Below are 18,948 nucleotides of genomic sequence, written 5' to 3'. Positions count from 1 at the left end.
GATGCATCTCCTACCCCGACATCCCACGCCGCACGTGGGAGCGGACCAGCGGCTCACACGCGTTCAAGGGGCATTAGATTCCGATGACCATCTCGGGGACGTTATCATCGGGTTCCGGCCATCGCCGTCGTGACCAGCGCACTGCTTCGCGGGCTGATGGCCTTCTTCTTGCCGTTCTGCCTTAACGTTCCCATTATCCCACTGCAGACAGCTCCGCCTTCACACTCGCTTCACAATTTTTTTTCACGGGGGAGGGGGGTAATGTAGAAAAGTAGTATGGCGATGTGACATCATGCGTGCGGTGAGGCACGATGACATCATGTCACCTGAGGTACTTAAGGGGGACCCCGTGACGAAAGCGGGGTTGTTGTGGGAGCCGGGATGGTGAGCGTCTAGAGAAAGCTTCTCCTGCTCGTGACCAGATGGTGTTGGCTGATCCCCCATCCGAGTTCTGCGAGTAGGAGAGCCGAAGAGATAGGCAAGGCTAAGGACAGATAGAGCCGAGGGTCCATGGGAAGGACCGAGTGTAGGACACCTACCCCTGGTGTTTAGTTACCATCTTCTTTGTGAATAAACTGGCGCAAGCCCTTACCTGCAAATCTGCCTCCGAGTCTTAAATCACCACTCAACACCCTAATATTTTATATTGCTAAATTGTCTTACTATTTAATATTCTGTACATTGTAAGGTTTTTCTGTTTTGGTAATGTTTTGTTTCTGTATACCATTTTTTCGTATATATTTCCTCTGAGTGTTCTTAATTGTACTAAAACTATTCCAAAACTATTTTAATTTTAACAGGTAAGGCCCACTGAGCTATATGGCTCTTTTTCAGATGCAACCTGGCCACAAATGAGAGCTCAACGAAGTGTCTTATCATGTGGAAAGATATAGAAGCCAAATCCACGTGACCACGGTAAGAACGTGCAAACTCCAATATACAGGCGTCAGGGTCGAGATCAAACCTACGACTACCTGTATACCAGGCGAGGGAGTTAACATCTTTGCATGGGTGCTGCTGTCCAAAGAATGACATGTGGTCCTGCTCTCATCCCAATTCTCGCCTCTTCGTAGCCATCAGTCGGCCACCTCGTATAAACTCTAGAGCTATGTCGGTGTATGCTTGCTTCCATCCATCATACAGGTCTCCCTTGAAAAATAAATGTTTTGTCTCAAAGGGCTTTCACGTGGTTATACATTAATATAAGTATTAAAAAAACTATGTAGCGTTTTGCTCTTCAGTAAAGGTTGGGGAAGGAAGGGCCCAAGACCAGTTCAGAAAAAAACTCGCCACTGATGCTAACCACTGCACTAATACTCTACAACAGTATGTATATCTTCTCCAACATGAATGTATATACCATTGACTGACATATATTCTTGTATAGCACAATAATCAACATGAAACACAAAGCAATCAAGAAAATTACTGTAAGATATTGAAATATATATGTGTAGTGGCATAGAATAATAGTAGTATAGCAGCATAGCGCTGGCTGCTGGCAGGGAAGGGGATCTGCGGCTTTTCGGCAGCCCTGACGTCAGCAGGCCACGTGATACACCAGAGGGGGATCTAGGGGAAAGGTCACAGAAGGGGCACACCAGGAACCCGCTGGTAGGTTCTAGAAAGTGGGCGTAGCCAGGCCACACTGACAGGATAAGAAGGGTCCCTGTTGGGGACCTCGGGGCTGTCGTATGGAGTGGGATCCCCGTCGTGCTGCTGAAGTCCTCACCATTCTTCTCGTCGTTCTTCACATTCTTCTCGTCCTTTTCATCGTCCTTATTGTCGTCGTCTCCGTCTTCACCATCTCGTGGCGCCACCAGTCAGGCAGCCTACCAACTGTCCTGACTGAGTAACGTTGCCGACCATAGACGGACTTATTATAAAAGTGTTAACCCCAATGGTGCTTGTTAATAAAGAAGTGCTCTCCAACTCTTAGTATTTCCAAGTTAGTCACTACATATGTAAATGCCTCACACACTTTGGATTGTCCTCATTGAATTGTATAATTTACATTGGAATGCTGCAAGTGTAACATTATGATTAATTAAAATTGAATAAAACTGACATTAATTGTCACTGATATTAGTTGTGTCTGTGAATGGGACTGCAGAGTGTAAACCACTGTGCCACCGCCACACTCGTGATAAATAATGACAGTGCTACCACTACTGCCTTTAGTGCTACAAGTCATGGTCTCATTGATACTGCTACACCGCAGTGCACTGCGACAGCTAAGAGCTTGTACCGTTTCCATGCAGTGGTACATGAAACTCCATAATCCAATACCAATACTATTAATACATATGTAATAACGACTTGACGCACTTCTCTTGAGATGGCACTTTATTGAAGGCACGTTCACTTAACATCAGGCGGAGACCCCCACTGCAACAGCCCAGAGTCTATACTCTTTGGTTCTATTGGGTAAAGTCACGTAGGTGAAAATAAAATAGCAAAAAATCACGACGTTTCGGCCACAACACAAGCAGCCTTCATCAGGTGAAGGGACGAGACTGTCTGGTGAAGGCCGCTTGTGTTGTCGCCGAAACGTCGTGATTTTTTGTTATTTTATTTTCGCACTCCAGCGCTGTCCTCCAGACAGTCTCGTCCCTTCACCTGATGAAGGCCGCTTGTGTTGTGGCCGAAACGTCGTGATTTTTTGTTATTTTATTTTCACCTACGTGACTTTACCCAATAGAACCAAAGAGTATGGATCCTAGCAGTCACGAAAGCTTTAAATCTAGCCCAGAGTCTCCCACGCATCTCCCTTCTATAGCATCACGGGGCCACACCCCCCTTCTCGATCATTCTCGCTAACTCTGGATGCTCGCTCTACCGGCAGACTCCACCGTCCTCTTCCGTCACCTGACCACGCTCCCTTCTCAAACATTCCCGTAGCCACCAGTCCCTTCACACTCACAACTGATACCCCTGTCATTACCTCCCGTGGCCACTAGTGTATTCGTATTGTAAGCTAACCTCCCTGTAATTATCTCTCTATTGTCATTACACATATCTGGTTATATCAATACTTGCACAAGCATGTTTTATCAAAACACAATGCAAATACACACACACACACGGCTGTTCATTTCCGCTCGTACATAATACACGCACAAACACTCGTGTGCGTTGGCATGAATAATTATTTGCGCGAGAGAAAATGAATAGTCAGAAGCAGAGCAAAACGATAGCCACGTCAGCTGATGACGGCACACGTGAGTGTAACGATCAATCCGCAGGTTCTGATGGAGCAATGCCAGGTAACCTGGATTTCAGAAGTATTGATGTGTGCATGATACCAACTGTCAGTGGTTCGGTATCCCCCGCACAATGAGGGTAGTTTATGCAATGGGAAATAGGTAAAAGGTGCAGCCCTGCAATTGCTCACTCACGCCATTGCTGGTGGAAGAACATTCACTCGAGGGAGCTCTCGAGAGCTCTGATAGAGAGTATTTAGCTGACTCGTCCACACTGCTCAGACGTCTTAAACACACATTTGGGAGCACCCACACTTGATCTCGCCAAACTTAATCTGTCGATCGACTATATGTATAACACACACAGGGTTACTTCCTTAGAGACCATCATTATGAAAGCCTTAAGGTAACCTCTAATATTTGTTATCACACTGTGCCAGCTTGCATCATGCCACCAGCATAACTCTACATAGGGTGACAATAAGGTGAACTGAATATCTAAATGAGATCTTAAAAAAACACAAGGTTTAAAAGTAAAGGTAGAGGTGCAACCCTGCACCTTTAGAGAGTGTTTTGGCCTACTCATCCATGCTGGCCAGGCATCTTGAAAGATGTAGGAGTTCACTCAAGCACTGCCTTCTGGACAGTCCTGTTTATTCACCTGAAGAAGGCTACTTGTGTTGTGGCCGAAACATCGTGAGAATCTTATTCTATTATGTTTTATTTTTATTATTTTATTTCCATTCTACGCGACTTTACCGAAATAACCAATAATATGTAGGAGTACCTATGCGATAACCCCACCACAGGGCGAACCTGCCCATCGACTCACTATGGTGCACCCATTTATACTCCCGGGTAGATAGAGACGGGGGGAATAAAAAAAAAACACACAACACCGTTTCACCTGCACAAATAATGTCAGAAAAGTTCAAGGTTTTGCACTTTGCTCCGCCACCGGACGCTTGAATTTGCGGGACTTCTCAATGGCGAGCGCAACAAGCCTTTTAGAGAGAGAGAGGGCGATATTGCTTCTGGCAGCAACTCGGCGTACGCACTCCGCGTCGCGTTAATTGGAAGATGACGACAATGACACCGTTAATGACTCCTCCGGCGGTGTTGAGACAACCGCGGTGGTGACATCGACGGTGACCGCCCGTCCGCGCTTCAAGCAGCTTGACTGTCTCGACATAACCGTGCCAACATGAGCGTTTATTTATGGACTCAAAGCCCATTATTTTATCTGCAGAGCTGAGAGGTCGAACCAGACAGCGATATCTAGATGACAAGTCCAGTGTGATAACCATGGCACCGGCAGCGCGCCCTTTGATACGTGAAAAAAGTAGGCTATAATTAATGAATGCTTATCGGAGCCACGGTGGCGATATATTAACTACCTCGCCGTATATATAGGAGGTTGTGGGTTCGATCCCAACCATGATGCCTGTATATTTGGAGTTTGCGTGTTATCCCCATTGGTCGCGTGGAATTTTCTCCGGGTCCTCTGGGTTTTCTTTACACATGATGAAAACATGCGTTTAAAGTATTTGGCTGATATCTATTTTCACGCAAATAAGCCACTGTGTTGAGCTATCATTTGTGATCAGGTCGCTTCTGAAAAAGAGCCATAGAGCTCAGAGGGCCTTAGCTGGTAAAATAAAAAAAAAACATATACAGTGAGGGAAAAAAGTATTTGATCCCCAGCTGATTTTATACGTTTGCCCACTGACAAAGAAATGATCAGTCGATAATTTTAATGGTAGGTTAATTTGAACAGTGAGAGACAGAATAACAACAAGAAAATCCAGAAAAACGCATGTCAAAATGTTATAAATTGATTTGTCTGTGTTTACAATCAGCCTCTTGGCTCTCTCCTCCCTGCCCTTTGTCAATAAGGGCTTTTCACTTGAGATATTCGTTAAATTTTCACTTTTTGAGTTTAGTTAATTCAGGATATACGCATGTAACAACACCCTGTCTCCTTTGTTGCTGTTGTAATTTTCGCTCTGATGGAGCTGTTGTTTCAGAACTTCTTAACATCATCTGTGTTGCAGTCGGGGTGATTTAACTGATGGTTGCGTATATTTTTGGTGATTAAATCATCACATGGAATCATCAGTAATTTAACAGGAGCTATGCAAACACTTCTGCAGGTGAGGCTTAGGTGCTTGCATGTTCTTTTAAGATGTAATTTTATTCTCTGTTTTTTCTCTTCCCAAAATCTTATACTGGTCGTGCTATCATTGTCATGTCATGAGGTGGAGTATAGATTTGGATGCCTTGCAGAGCCTCGTAACCCTCCAGAGCAGAGAACGGCCCAAAACTGCCCAAATCAGTGGATATCAGAGAGTGGGGGGGGGGGGGGGCAGCACATCTTCACCTACTCTGCCACTCAGAGTAATGTGAAAAAGAGCTTCACACCTCATCGGATTCCTCTAGTATAAATACATATTTTGATTCTGAATGTGCTTGTCAAAGTAACTCGTTTAATTCTCCGAGTTGGAATGTGGCCAAATTAGGTACGGTACCAAAATTAACGTGATGAGTTTTTATTTTATTTTATATACACAATCATTTGATGACCGGGCTGAGAACATCAACTCGTTACACTCGAGAACCCGGTTAATCACAGGCCATTGCCAGGATTCAAACCCAGCATCTCAGCAGTGACAGCTCAGCACGTCCTACTGTCATTTGTATACTACAGTAAATTGCATTCAATTTTCATCATGCGCTGTTGTAGAGTATTATAGGTAACATTTATCTCTCCCTTTAAGCGTTGATTAGTTCTTAATCCAATTAGCTTTCTTGACCATTATTCTCTGACTCCGCTGATGAGATTCAGAAGGTCAAGATCAGTCCAGAGTGTGATCGCTTAAACAAATGCTGCTGGTCTGGAAAGCCCTGTGTTTTGTTGGACTAAATATATTTCATTTGTATGTGGAAAGACAAACAGAACAGAAGTTTGTTTATTTCATTTATTTAAGGTACGTAATATATGATGTGCAGAACAATTATTCCGTATACGCACATTCAAATGTCAGCGGTAGGAATTTGTCAAAATAAAAAAAATCACGTGCAATTTTTCTCAGCGCTTTGATCCTGCATGTTTTCCAAATCCACTTTTTAAATTCAATTAAACAGCACTCATTCGAGCCATAATACTTTGTAGAGTATTATGGGGAGTCTATCAGCCAGCAACACTACCACTTATGTATACGTAGCAGCTGCAATTCAGCCCAGGTATTTGGAAATCGTCAACAAACATAATAAAGTGCCAAAATGCTTCGCATTTCAAAGTGACAGCACCATTAGTGCATGTATTTTGGACGCAGTCTACCTTTCAGTGGCTCTGTTGTTGTCAATTATAGAAAAATAATTGCCAAAAAATTACAGTATTCTCACGATATAATCATCTGTATTTCGAGTGGAGAAATCCGATGAGCTATGTAGCTGTTTTTCACAGATATCCAGTACCACCACAAATTATTAAATAACAACCAAAACACAGTAAGTATAAATACAATGTAGTTTTTTAGATCATATAAAATCGATTAATTGTAAACACAGATGACGCTTGAATTGCATCACAGGTGATTACTTTGAGAATCCTGACCAAATGCATAACGAAAATATCTAATTGTGAGAATGGGACAGCAAAGCAGGCGACACAGTGGCGTGGATAACACCATTGCTGTCCAGCATTGTCCCTCTTACCGGCGTGAACACAAATGCAGGCACTGTATGCAACTGATGAGAAAACTCACCGGCAAGAGATGTGTGCGGGTTAGACAAATACGATAATATATAGACAAAAAGGTACTTCATCGATGTCCAAGGCTGTGCTGTATAGTTCTCTGATGTTGAACCGCGTGCTGGTCGACATGGTACGTGACATTTTGCTCCACACGTCAGAGACAGGTATTTGCATGAAGGAATTTGAGACGGCAAAATCAAAACAGAAAGTGTCAGCATGCTTTGCATGTCTAGATGACAGCCCCATTCTTACATGTGTAAAGACAGTGCAGAGCGATAGGGGGACAGTATGATTCCCCGGGACCATGGTTACTAATGGACGTGCTAATGATGATTGATGGGACGAGCGTTGACAGGGTCACGTGACGGGGAGCACGGGATCCAATGGCGGGAAAGTGTAATTAGGGCGGTGATTGACAAGAGCAGGTGCGGTGAGGAGAATTCGGGAATAAGGGCGTGGCCAGACTGGGCGAGGATAAGAACCAGCGCGAGCTGGAGCTGTGGGCTGTTTGGTGGGGGAAACCATCGTCATCGTCGTTGCCTTGGATCGGGTCGTCTCCATCGTCTGCGAGTTGTCTTGAGACTAGAAGCTATGTTGTCTCTGAATAGGGGTGTCTCACTACCCAAGTGTACAGAGCCACTCGCGGTTACATGTTGAGTTGTCAGTGGACTCCATTCATAATAAATATACAGAAGACAAGACGGTGTCTCTGAGAGCTAAATCGCAAGTGGTGTCAGAAGTGGCTATTGTAAGATGCCGAAGAACGGAAATAGTAATAACCCACCTGTAGCATCTTCAGAGACAGAAGGGAGAGGGCCAAGGAGTTCCCCCAGCAGCCCTGAGAGCTGGGAACCCAATGATGAAGCCCGAGGGTGCAGAGGATGTGGCACCTGCATCGGAGGAGTGGCAAGCCCTAATGGCGGAGGCAGATTGGCTCCGGTTGACCGTCACTGACTTGACGTCAAAGAGGAGAGGGGCGACTTCGGGAGCCGACACAGCTGGGGACGAGCCGCAAAATCGTGCGGGGATGGTGGAGCAGCCGCCTGCGGTCGGAGTTCCCGCACTGGAGACCTCGCGGTCGGGGGCCGCCATTTCACGGGAGGCGACGCAACCGACGGCCACCATTTTTAAGCCTACGCGGAAGGCGGCGGGGGTGGTGTCATCTCGGGCGGCAGAGCGAGGAGCCGTCGAGCAACCACGAAGGTTGCCATTGATCAAGGAATTTACGGTGGCAGGGGGGGACTGGAGTGCCTTCACCCGCCGGTTTGGGGCTGCATACCGGTTTGTCGGCTGGACGGAGGAAGAGGCGCTGACTGCTTTGCCTATGGCTCTTGACGATGATGGCCCCGAGGTGTTCTGGGCCATCCCGGAGGAGAAGAGGGCTACGCTTCAGGATGCCTACTAGGAGATATCTGCTGTATACGACCCACCGTCGGGGCCGAGGGGTGCCTGCAAGTGTGCGTGACCTTCCGAGGACGGCTTTGGGGGGCTGCATGGAGTGGAAAATCTCGGCCTGGAGACAAATGGGCTGGCCGACCATCCAAGATTGTCGTGGAGCTGTCGCAGGAAGAAATGGAGTCTTCGGGGGGAGTGACAGCGGTGGATGGCGGAGGTGACCGGTGGCGATGGGGGATGCCGCGACGGCTCCGGGAGTGACGATCCTGGTACGATTCGGTGCCTTCGCCGCGGGCACCCTGGCTCGCCTGCTCTGCTGCCGCCAGTTTTGACCCTTCGTGTGGGGATGCCAAGTGTCGTGGGGACATCATGCAGCTCCTTGTGTTTACCGCCTCGTCGACAGCCATAGCCCGGCCCAGGTGAGTCGCGATGCACCAGACTCCCGACCGCTAAAAATCACCTCACGCATCGGGTTATCGGGGATTCGTTGAGGCTTAACTCGGGCACGCAGTGGCGAAAGCTGGCGGCCGAATAGTAGTGGCGGTGGCTGGTTCATCGGGAATAGTATTTGTTATGTAGAGCGAGGATAAGAACCAGCGCGAGCCGGAGCTGTGGGCTATTTAGTGGGGGAAACCGTCGTCGTCGTCGCCTTGGATCGGGTCGTCTCCATCGTCTGCGAGTTGTCTTGAGACTAGAAGCTATGTTGTCTCTGAATAGGGTTGTCTCATTACCCAAGTGTACAAAGTCACTCGTGGTTACTTGTTGAGTTGTCAGTGGACTCTATTCATAATAAATATACAGAAGACAAGACGGTGTCTCTGAGAGCTCCATTACACATACATCATCTGCACATCTCCTTTAAAAGCCACCGGCGTAAATTAGCTGAACGCATGGCATTTTGATTTTCGGAAGCAGATAATTTCTGAGTTATGATTTTTACGCACCACATTGAAGGTGAAGTTTGTCTGAGGTTGAGATCCAGGATGGGATTCAGATACCACTCATTTGGGAATTATTGTGCTGTTCCAGCAGGTGACAATTCAATAGACCAGGACAGAGTCTCATTTGCGAGAGCGACCTCGGTTATGGAAAATCAGATCACTGGGATCAGAGTGCTGAAGGGTAACAGCTACTATGTCACAAAGTTCCCCCGTATAGCCTTAACAGACTCTAACGGCAAGCGCTGTTAGCAGCAGTTAGCAGCAAGCGCTGTTAGCAGCAACTATGATGGCTGGCACAGCACACGAGGTAGTGAGTAGTGAGCACCACGCCTGGCACCCTTTGTCTCCCGAGTGGCGATGGTTACACACCGCACCATTTACTAATTTGAGGCTGAGTAGATCTAGGGGAGGGCCAGATCCGGTTTATATATTCGTCACTGGTGTTGACCGTGAGCGGGAACTGAATCCGGGTCGCCAACTTTCATAGCCCAGTGCACTAACCACTACAATACCGCTCCCCACATACATACATACATACACACTTACGTCTGACTTGCCGTTTCAATGCCCCGTCCACAGGCTCGCTTGCAACTGTGGGAGAGGTTCGGGAGAGAGGGGTAATGGCAGAGGAATGGCAAAAAAAGAAGAGCAGGGTCGGGTGAGGGACAGGGATGGGAGGGTGGGGTAGCAGAAGGGTAGAGGGGATAGAGGTGACAGAGGAATGACACGCACAGTCATTAAAGTCATTAGACCTCGCATCGCAACCCAGGTTTTAAACAGTACCATACAATACGGCGATCTGTTCCCCTCGCAGAGCATTTGAAAACCCAGTTATCTTGCAGGATTTTCATAAAATCACTTGTAATCCACACCGCAGTTTTTGTGAGGACATTAATAAGCGCGGTGCCCTCGTTAGTTAATGTACAGTGTGGGGTATGGTTGTAATGAGCAGTCATGTTACCATTGCAAGAACGATTTTTGTTACTCTAAACCTAAAGTCATAACTATATTTTCATTTGTTTCGGCTCCTGTGTGTGCTGTTGATTTTATTAAAAAAAGGGGGATTTGGAAAACATGCAGGATCAAAGCAATGTGAATAATTGTGCGTGATTTTTTTTATTTTTTACAAATTCCTACCGCTGACATTTGAATGTGCGTATACGGAATAATTGTTATGCACATGATATATTACATACAGTAAATAAATGAAATAAGCAGACTTCCTTTATGTTGATCTTTCCACATAAACATGAAATATATTTAGTTCAACATAACACAGGGCTTTCTAGACCAGCAGCATTTATTGAAGCGAGCACACTCTGGACTAATCTTGACCTTCTGAATCTCATCAGCGGAGTCAGACAATATTCGTCCAGAAAGCTAATTGGACTAACAACTAATCAACGCTCATGTGGAGAGATAAATGTTACTCATAATACCCGACAACAAGGCATGATGAAAATTGAATGCAATTTACTGTAGTATACAAATGTCAGTCGGACGTACTGAGCTGTCACTGCTGTGATGCTGGGTTTGAATCCAGGCAGTGGCCTGTGCTTAACCGGGTTCTTGAGCGTAACGATTTGATGGTCTCAGCCCGGTCACCAATGAATGCGTAAATAAAATAGTTGACAATGGGCACGGAGGAGAGAAACAAGAGGCTGATTAATCTTTGGTAACCATGCACCAGCCATACCTGAATGAGCCAGAAATGAGAACTAAACTATATATATATATTTTTTACCGGGTAAGACCCACTGAGCTCTGTGGCTCTTTTTCAGAAGCAACCTGGCCACAAATTATAGCTCAACGAAGTGGCTTATTTACATGGAAATGTATAGCAGCCAAATGCTCTAAATGTGTTTTTCTAAAAGTGGAGGGAAAAACCGGAGAACCCAGAGAAAAATCCAAGCAACTACAGGGCAAACATGCAAACTCTATATATACAGGCGTCAGTGTCGGTATCGGGATTGAACCCACAACTTCCTGTATAACAGGTGAGGTAGTTAACATCTCACCACCTCGCCACCGTGGCAGTGATATGGCCCAGCGGTAGCCTCATTGGACGCTTTTTTGCGGAGATCCGCAGTTGGAGCCTGGCGGCCACCCTGCTTATTACTGTGGGGGGTATTCTTTGGGTCTTTCGGTCAAGTCACATAGATAGGTTCAAAGAAAATAACAAAAAACAAAAACTACGACGTTTCGATCACAACACAAGCGGTCATCTTCAGGAATAGGGGGGTTAGCTTCCAAAGGAAAACTATTTATAAGGGTTTGAAATGGACGTAGCCCAAATGTCAGCAGCCAATGTTAATGCAAGTGGTGGGCAGCCAACCGACAGTGCTTGGTTTTCCACCAATCAAAGGGCTGCCAGGTGAAAATTAGCATGTTAATCAGAGATTAGCATGTTAATGGAAGATCGCAGAGCCGCAACCGAGGGGTCAGCACGCGAATTTGATGTGTTAGTGTGAATCCTGTGAAAGCGCAAGTTTGAAATGGGCGTAAAGCACAACTAATATCGGAAGGTGGTAGGATGGGAACATCATAGCCAGTTATGACTTAAACTGGTTGATAACGTCCTTCCAATGTCGATTTAAATATTTCGTGACTGCAAGGATTCGTCTTCTTTGGTTCTTTCGGTAAGGTCACGTAGAATGAGAATAAAAAAAATAAAATAACACAATAAAATTCTCACGACGTTTCGGCCACAACGCAAGCGGCCGTCTTCAGGTGAAAGGTACAGACCTGTCGGGACGACAGAGCTTCAATGAACGATGTTAAGATTCGTAGCGACTTTTAAGCTGGTTGGGAGAAGTGAAGCACCTTGACAAAGGGGTTTACATATCAAATAGCTGAGGGATTAGCTTGTGACTGGTCACGGAAATGGCTATGTTAAAGTCAAAACCTACACATCCACAACGGCAACTAGTAATTTAGCATTGAAATAGCTAAGGGATTAGCTTGTACAAATAGCTGAGGGATTAGCTTGTGACTGGTCACGGAAATGGCTATGTTAAAGTCAAAACCTACACATCCACAGAGGCAACTAGTAATTTAGCATTGAAATAGCTAAGGGATTAGCTTGTGACTGGTCACAGAAATAGATGTTAAAGTAAAGGCCTACACATCCACAGAGCTTCAATGAATGCTGTTAAGATTCGTAGCGACTTTTAAGCTGGTTGGGAGAAGTGAGGCACCTTGACAAAGGGGTTTACATATCAAATTGCTGAGGGATTAGCTTGTGACTGGTCACGGAAATGGCAATGTTAAAGTCAAAACCTACACATCCACAGAGGCAACTAGTAATTTAGCATTGAAATAAATAAGGGATTAGCTTGTGCAAATAGCTGAGGGATTAGCTTGTGACTGGTCACGGAAATGGCTATGTTAAAGTCAAAACCTACACATCCACAGAGGTAACTAGTAATTTAGCATTGACATAGCTAAGTGATTAGCTTGTGACTGGTCACAGAAATAGATGTCAAAGTAAAGGCCTACACATTCACAAAGCTTCAATGAACGCTGTTAAGATTCGTAGCGACTTTTAAGTTGGTTGGGAGAAGTAAGGCACCTTGACAAAGGGGTTTACATATCAAATAGCTGAGGGATTAGCTTGTGACTGGTCGCAGGAATGGCTATGTTAAAGTCAAAACCAACACATCCACAGAGGCAACTAGTAATTTAGCATTGAATTAGCTAAGGGATAAGCTTGTGACTGGTCACAGGAATAGATGTTAAAGTCAAAGCCCACACATCCACAGAGGCACCTCGTACATGGACGCCAAAGGGGGCTGCAACAACTCAACTGTCATACAGTAAACCGATGTGAAAAACCTAATTTAGAAATAGATTTTGATTTAAAGCTTTCGTGACTGCAGTAATTCATATTTTTAGTTTTTTCGGTAAAGTCACGTTGAAGAGAAACAACAAAATAACAAAATATATATAAAACAATAAAAAATTCTCACGACGTTTCGACCATAACTCAAACGGTCATCATCAGGTGTGTCGGTCTTCAACGTGACTTTACCGAAAAAACTAAGAATTAGAAATAGATGTTAAAGTCAAAGCCTACACATCCACAGAGGCACCTCGTACATGGACCAGTCACAAGCTAATCCCTCAGCTATTTGCACAAGCTAATCCCTTAGCTATTTCAATGCTAAATTACTAGTTGCCTCTGTGGATGTGTAGGTTTTGACTTTAACATAGCCATTCCTGTGACCAGTCACAAGCTAATCCCTCAGCTATTTGATATGTAAACCCCTTTGTCAAGGTGCCTCACTTCTCCCAACCAGCTTAAAAGTCGCTACGAATCTTAACAGCGTTCATTGAAACTCTGTGGATGTGTAGGCCTTTACTTTAACATCTATTTCTGTGACCAGTCACAAGCTAATCCCTTAGCTATGTCAATGCTAAATTACTAGTTACCTCTGTGGATGTGTAGGTTTTGACTTTAACATAGCCATTTCCGTGACCAGTCACAAGCTAATCGCTCAGCTATTTTCACAAGCTAATCCCTTAGCTATTTCAATGCTAAATTACTAGTTGCCTATGTGGATGTGTAGATTTTGACTTTAACATAGCCATTTCCGTGACCAGTCACAAGCTAATCCCTCAGCTATTTGATATGTAAACCCCTTTGTCAAGGTGCCTCACTTCTCCCAACCAGCTTAAAAGTCGCTACAAATCTTAACATCGTTCATTGAAGCTCTGTCGTCCCGACAGGTCTGTACATTTCACCTGAAGACGGCCGCTTGCATTGTGGCCGAAACGTCGTGAGAATTTTATTGTGTTCTTTTATTATTTTATTCTCATTCTACGTGACCTTACCGAAAGAACCAAAGAATATGAGTCCTTCCAATGATTGCTCAGTATGTACCCATCTTCTTGGTTGAAATTGTGTCTGTGTCTATACATATGCATGGCTTCATGAACTAATCTTTGTTAATAGCCAGTGGGCTTGCAAAATACCTTTATCTTAGAGAAATTAATTTCATGTGATTCCACCAAATTAAAACAATGATCAGCCACGGCCAAGGCATTGGTCCTACCGTGTTTCAGATCTGCCTTATATTCACGAACACGGTCAGAGACATGTCGCTTAGTTTCCCCAATGTAAAATTCGTGATCTGATCCCATCTGTGAAGGATGTGATCCCTGACATGCAATACTCCGTCGTCTACAAACTAAGCTGTGTCTGCGGCAGTAGCGAAAGACCCAAAGAATATTAATTCCTGCAGTCACGAAAGCTTTAAGTCAGGAATTGGGGTTAGACATAAAAATGATCTCCCCCTATTGCCCGTTAGCAGGCCAGGTGCTGAGTTGCCTCCTTGTGTCCAAAGGGAAATCTGCCATGGGGGGCTGCCAGTTAAAATGTTTGAAATGAAATGTAAGGTGCTTATCACGTCCATAATTAAAAACATTTTTGGGTTAGATCTCGTAAATCTGAATGTGGTCGTTAAATTCGCCACCACCCGACACAATCAGTTAGTATGGGTTGTCATGTAAACAAAACATGCCAATTCGTTACTAGTTCAGCATACCGGTGTGTTGGAGAGTCAACCGACAACAGTTACAATTCGAGTACCATAACGTGTCGCTGGTGATTACAACCAACTTCATCAGGCAATTGCCAGAATTGTGAAGAAGTTATCTTGTTTCGGTCTTAAGTTGAGCAATGGTGATGTCATCACGGTGAGCCTTCACGATCTAACCCAAAAAAAAACTTTATTATGGAGGATATTGGTTGTGAAAGCCTATGTGTTAAATCTTTTTAAAATTATTATTATCCATACCCATAACCCCACCTCTGGTGCTTAACGTGGTTTAAAGTACGGGAGGAACAATTATTGGGTCTTAATTAAGAAGTAGGAGAAACAACTTAGCTTAATCAGATTACAATGTATTTGTTTAAGATGATAAATGCAATTGCTGCTTTCAAAAATGTGCTGTGGTTGACCTGGTAATTTTATAGTCGTGTCCTGAATAAAAATGACTGTAATAGGATTTAAAAAATTACCAATTTTGTCACGTGCAGCTTTTTTTGACTTAAAACGCATGCACTGCATCTGTAAGACATAATTATGCAACGGAATGCATGTGACGTGTTCTCAACTTACCATAGTACTGTATACACATTTTCGAAGGACACTTGCCGTGTTATTCTTCCCTTCAAGTCTCTCAACCAATTTTTTTTTAATGGACTGCGCTGCACATGTTCAAACGGTCACGTGAGGCGCACCGTTGAACCGCGCGCACAGAACAGCTCCTGCTCACGGCCGTCAGGATTTCGATGAATAAAAAAATAATCGGCGTTGCCAGAACTCTACATCGATCGGTTCCAAAAGTCGTTCACAATGCCTCCCTGCAACCTGCACACTCATCGCGCACGCATCCGCCCCCCCGCCTGCCTGCCTGCCTGCTTGTATCCCCGCACTGACCTCGGTGCCCTGGCTCACTCGGGCCCAGCTCATGTTTATATACACATGAATCTATATATATAAAAGGGAAATTTGTGAATATGTGTGTCTGTTCGAAGTGTTTAGCATACTTCCCAACATGCAACAAACTTGACATTTGGCATCCAGACTGTACACAATGCAAAAAGTATAAAAATAGACTTTTGTATTTTGGGGGAGGCGGGGGGGGTTTGCAATAATGGATATATTTTGCACGGCAAGTGAGCGGTGACGTCACATCTGTGATGTCACCCGCATGCGGTAGCGTCACGCAGTGTGCCTGTTGACGTCACGCATCCCCCCACCCTCCGCGTAGGCCGTGTATTGATCAAAGACAAGAATCCAAGTCTCGGGCGAAGCCGAGTAGTAAAGCTAGTATATATATAACACAAAGATCCCCCGTATAGCCTCTAACAGAATGCTGGGGCAAGTGCTGTTAGCGAGCACCTATAGAGGATGGTACGGCACATGAAGGGGTGGGTGGCCTACACCACGCCCGGCTGCCTTTGTCTCCTTAGTGGTAATGTTTAAAAATCGCATCGGGTACTCATTTGAGGCTGGGTCGACCTAGGGGAGGCCCAAGACTGGTTCAGATAATCGTCACTGGTGTTGGGGGCCGTGAGTGGGAATCGAACTCGGGTCGCCAGGTTTCCTATGCGCAGCATGCTTAAAGCTACACCACTGCTCCCCACTTTACATATAGACACAGTACTGAATGTGGATGTCACAACATATTGATCACTTCCCTCCATTGGTTAACCATCTTTGGTTGAAGATAACTCCCCCTAATGCCACGTTTATATAATTATTTATAGAATTTCATCTCATTGTTGGTGTCCTCAGCTTCACAAAAACACATTTGTATTTTAAAACTTTGCATATTTGTGGGCATTCCAATGTGTTCTAACTGCTGTGTAATGCATACAATTGTTATGCTATGAGTGCTGATCAATGAAGGATATTATCAGTGGCAGCACAAGATCCAATTTCGTTTGCAGCCGTGCATTACCGCACATGTGTGGCTGTAAAGGATATTGCTCCTCTGGTACTCTAGAATGCGTTTTATATTTACAGTGCATTATTGTCAACAGGCGTAGTATACATCTCCATGGGGGCTTGGGGCACTCACTGAGCCGGCTCCGTTGTAGACCCTGGGTTCAAACCCAGGTTTCAGCTGTCCAAAATTAAAACCAGATTCTCAAAGAGCCGTGAGTCGAAGGTCTCAGTCTAGTCGCTAAAGCACAAAAATACATAAATAATACACCTCTCATCTAAATTTGGTTATTGACTTAATTTGGCTGAATTACAGCTCAGCGAATTGAAATAAAATCCCGATCTGCCTCCAGTTCAATTAACACTCATCCACGTCGTCAATACAACACAAATACATTGGTTAAACGTCCTAAAGGTGGACACTTGAAATGAAGTATTGAGACTCAGTGACGAAAATATTAGATATTCAAACAGGTTATGGACGAGTCGTGGAGCAGTGGTTATAACACTGCTCTATGAACCCAGCAATCTGGGGTCGCAGCTAACATAATTACCGAGTGGTATCTGAACCAGTCCCGGGGTAGCCACTATTCAACAAACCGTACTGCCCAGCGTGGCAAAGTAATGGTTAAACTCCCATGATTCACACAGCATTAGACTGACAGAGGATTATACACCTGTACAGTACTTCCACCACATCAGCTGCACTGGAATCAGGAGATGTGGTTCTTATTTACCTTATGGCTTCTGGAGTGCACAGTAAACTCAGCAGATACGTAACAAAAGTTCGCTTGTGTTTTTTGTCGAAGCAAAGACTGCAGAGAGACAAAGCTCCGTCTCAATCGTCAACACTTGGCAATGAGTCTTGGAATATACAGCACAGCAGCCTACAGTGGGGGGCTGAACAACAGCCGGATGTGCGGAACACGTCGGGGGGGTCGGGGGTCGGGGGGGGGGGTCGAACAATGTGGCCTGAAGCTAACAAGAAAAACAAAGTCTCAGGCTGCCAAAAAGGCACGACGAAAGAGAGCGCTTTCAATTGTTTCTCGTAAGGAAGGCGGAATGAGTTCGATTGGACGGGTGTCGAGAAAGAATTCAAATGATGGGAGGACATTCATGTGAATGCACAATCCATGCCCCTTTTGGGCTGTGTTCAGCCACTGTGCAGTTAATTCACGATCATTTCCCTAACCGTTCATGCATTGCTTGCTCTTAGATACAGAGCACCGGCACGGCAACAACAACAAAAAAAACCTGTGACCAAAGAGAGGGCATCTGCCGTTGCGGCCAACAATAACGGCGCAGGTGACGCCCGCTTTTTAACCGGGGGGGCAGTTCTTATAATCAACATTTAAAACGGCAGAGGTTGTTGTCGCCTCCCGATCGGCCACACACCGTGCACGATGCGAAAGTTCACGTCCTCTGGACTGGTGCTTTGGTCAGTCCTGAGATGTCGTCTCAAAGAAGAGCTGGGGAGGATCGCACCTTGCCAGCTCGACCCTGGGACACACGACTGGACGAGCCACGTGAGATACACGCTGTTTCAGCCTTGCTGGACTTTCATAAGAGATGCGAGGGATTGCTCTTCACCCAACCTGTCGGCTAGAGGTCTGAGTCTGAGAAACGTCTTGTTTTATTTGTTTGCTATTATTATGAAACTTATTATGTGACTGAAAAAAGGTGCTCCGATGCCCGTTAGGTGAAACAATATCCATGATAGAGGTTTTGGGTCAATACAAAATGTGTCATTAAAGCCGCCACCCTCCAATACAGCCAATTATTAAGGTTTGTCACATAAACAGAATATGCCAATTCATTACTGGTGTAGTGTAATAGCGCCGGCTGGTGGACAGCAGCGGCAACTGTGGTGGACAGACAATACACACGCGGGTGAGGGTGTGCACGGTGTGTGTTGGCAGAGCGGAGGAACTAGGGCAAGGGTCAAGGAAGACCCTATCTGGAGACCCCTGGAAACTGATAGTGGGTTCAGGAAGCGAGGTGCGGTCAGGGCGGAGCCAGCCCGTGCCGGTAGCATAAAAGGAGCCGAGAGTGGGAGCTTGAGGCTGCCGGTTCTGGGAATGAACTCATCTCGTCGTTGCTGTAGTCTCGTCGCCGTCGTCACTGCCGTCTTCACTAGATATTGCGCTACAAGAGAGCAGTTGGCTATCTCAGTCAGCGCCATCAGTGTTAGTCGGCTA

General features: G+C 45.3%; 1 protein-coding gene across 4 annotated transcripts in view; it reads right to left on the bottom strand.

Annotated features, from left to right (window-relative positions):
- LOC116948869 (dual specificity calcium/calmodulin-dependent 3',5'-cyclic nucleotide phosphodiesterase 1A-like) overlaps nucleotides 1–18,948 on the bottom strand; it is a 173,163-nt gene that overhangs the window by 125,983 nt on the left and 28,232 nt on the right. For all 4 annotated transcript variants that reach the window (XM_032966060.2, XM_032966084.2, XM_032966074.2 and 1 more), the window contains exon 2: nucleotides 9,843–9,887. In XM_032966060.2, coding sequence (XP_032821951.2) covers nucleotides 9,843–9,887 — 45 coding nt within the window. The remainder of the gene's footprint in view (nucleotides 1–9,842; nucleotides 9,888–18,948) is intronic.

The sequence above is a fragment of the Petromyzon marinus genome, chromosome 2, assembly GCF_048934315.1.
Source record: "Petromyzon marinus isolate PM22_M1 ecotype Great Lakes invasive population chromosome 2, UKy_Petmar_22M1.pri1.0, whole genome shotgun sequence".
NCBI lineage: Eukaryota > Metazoa > Chordata > Hyperoartia > Petromyzontiformes > Petromyzontidae > Petromyzon > Petromyzon marinus.
The sequence above is the reverse complement of the archived record's forward strand: the minus strand, read 5'-3'. Positions and strand labels throughout refer to the sequence as shown.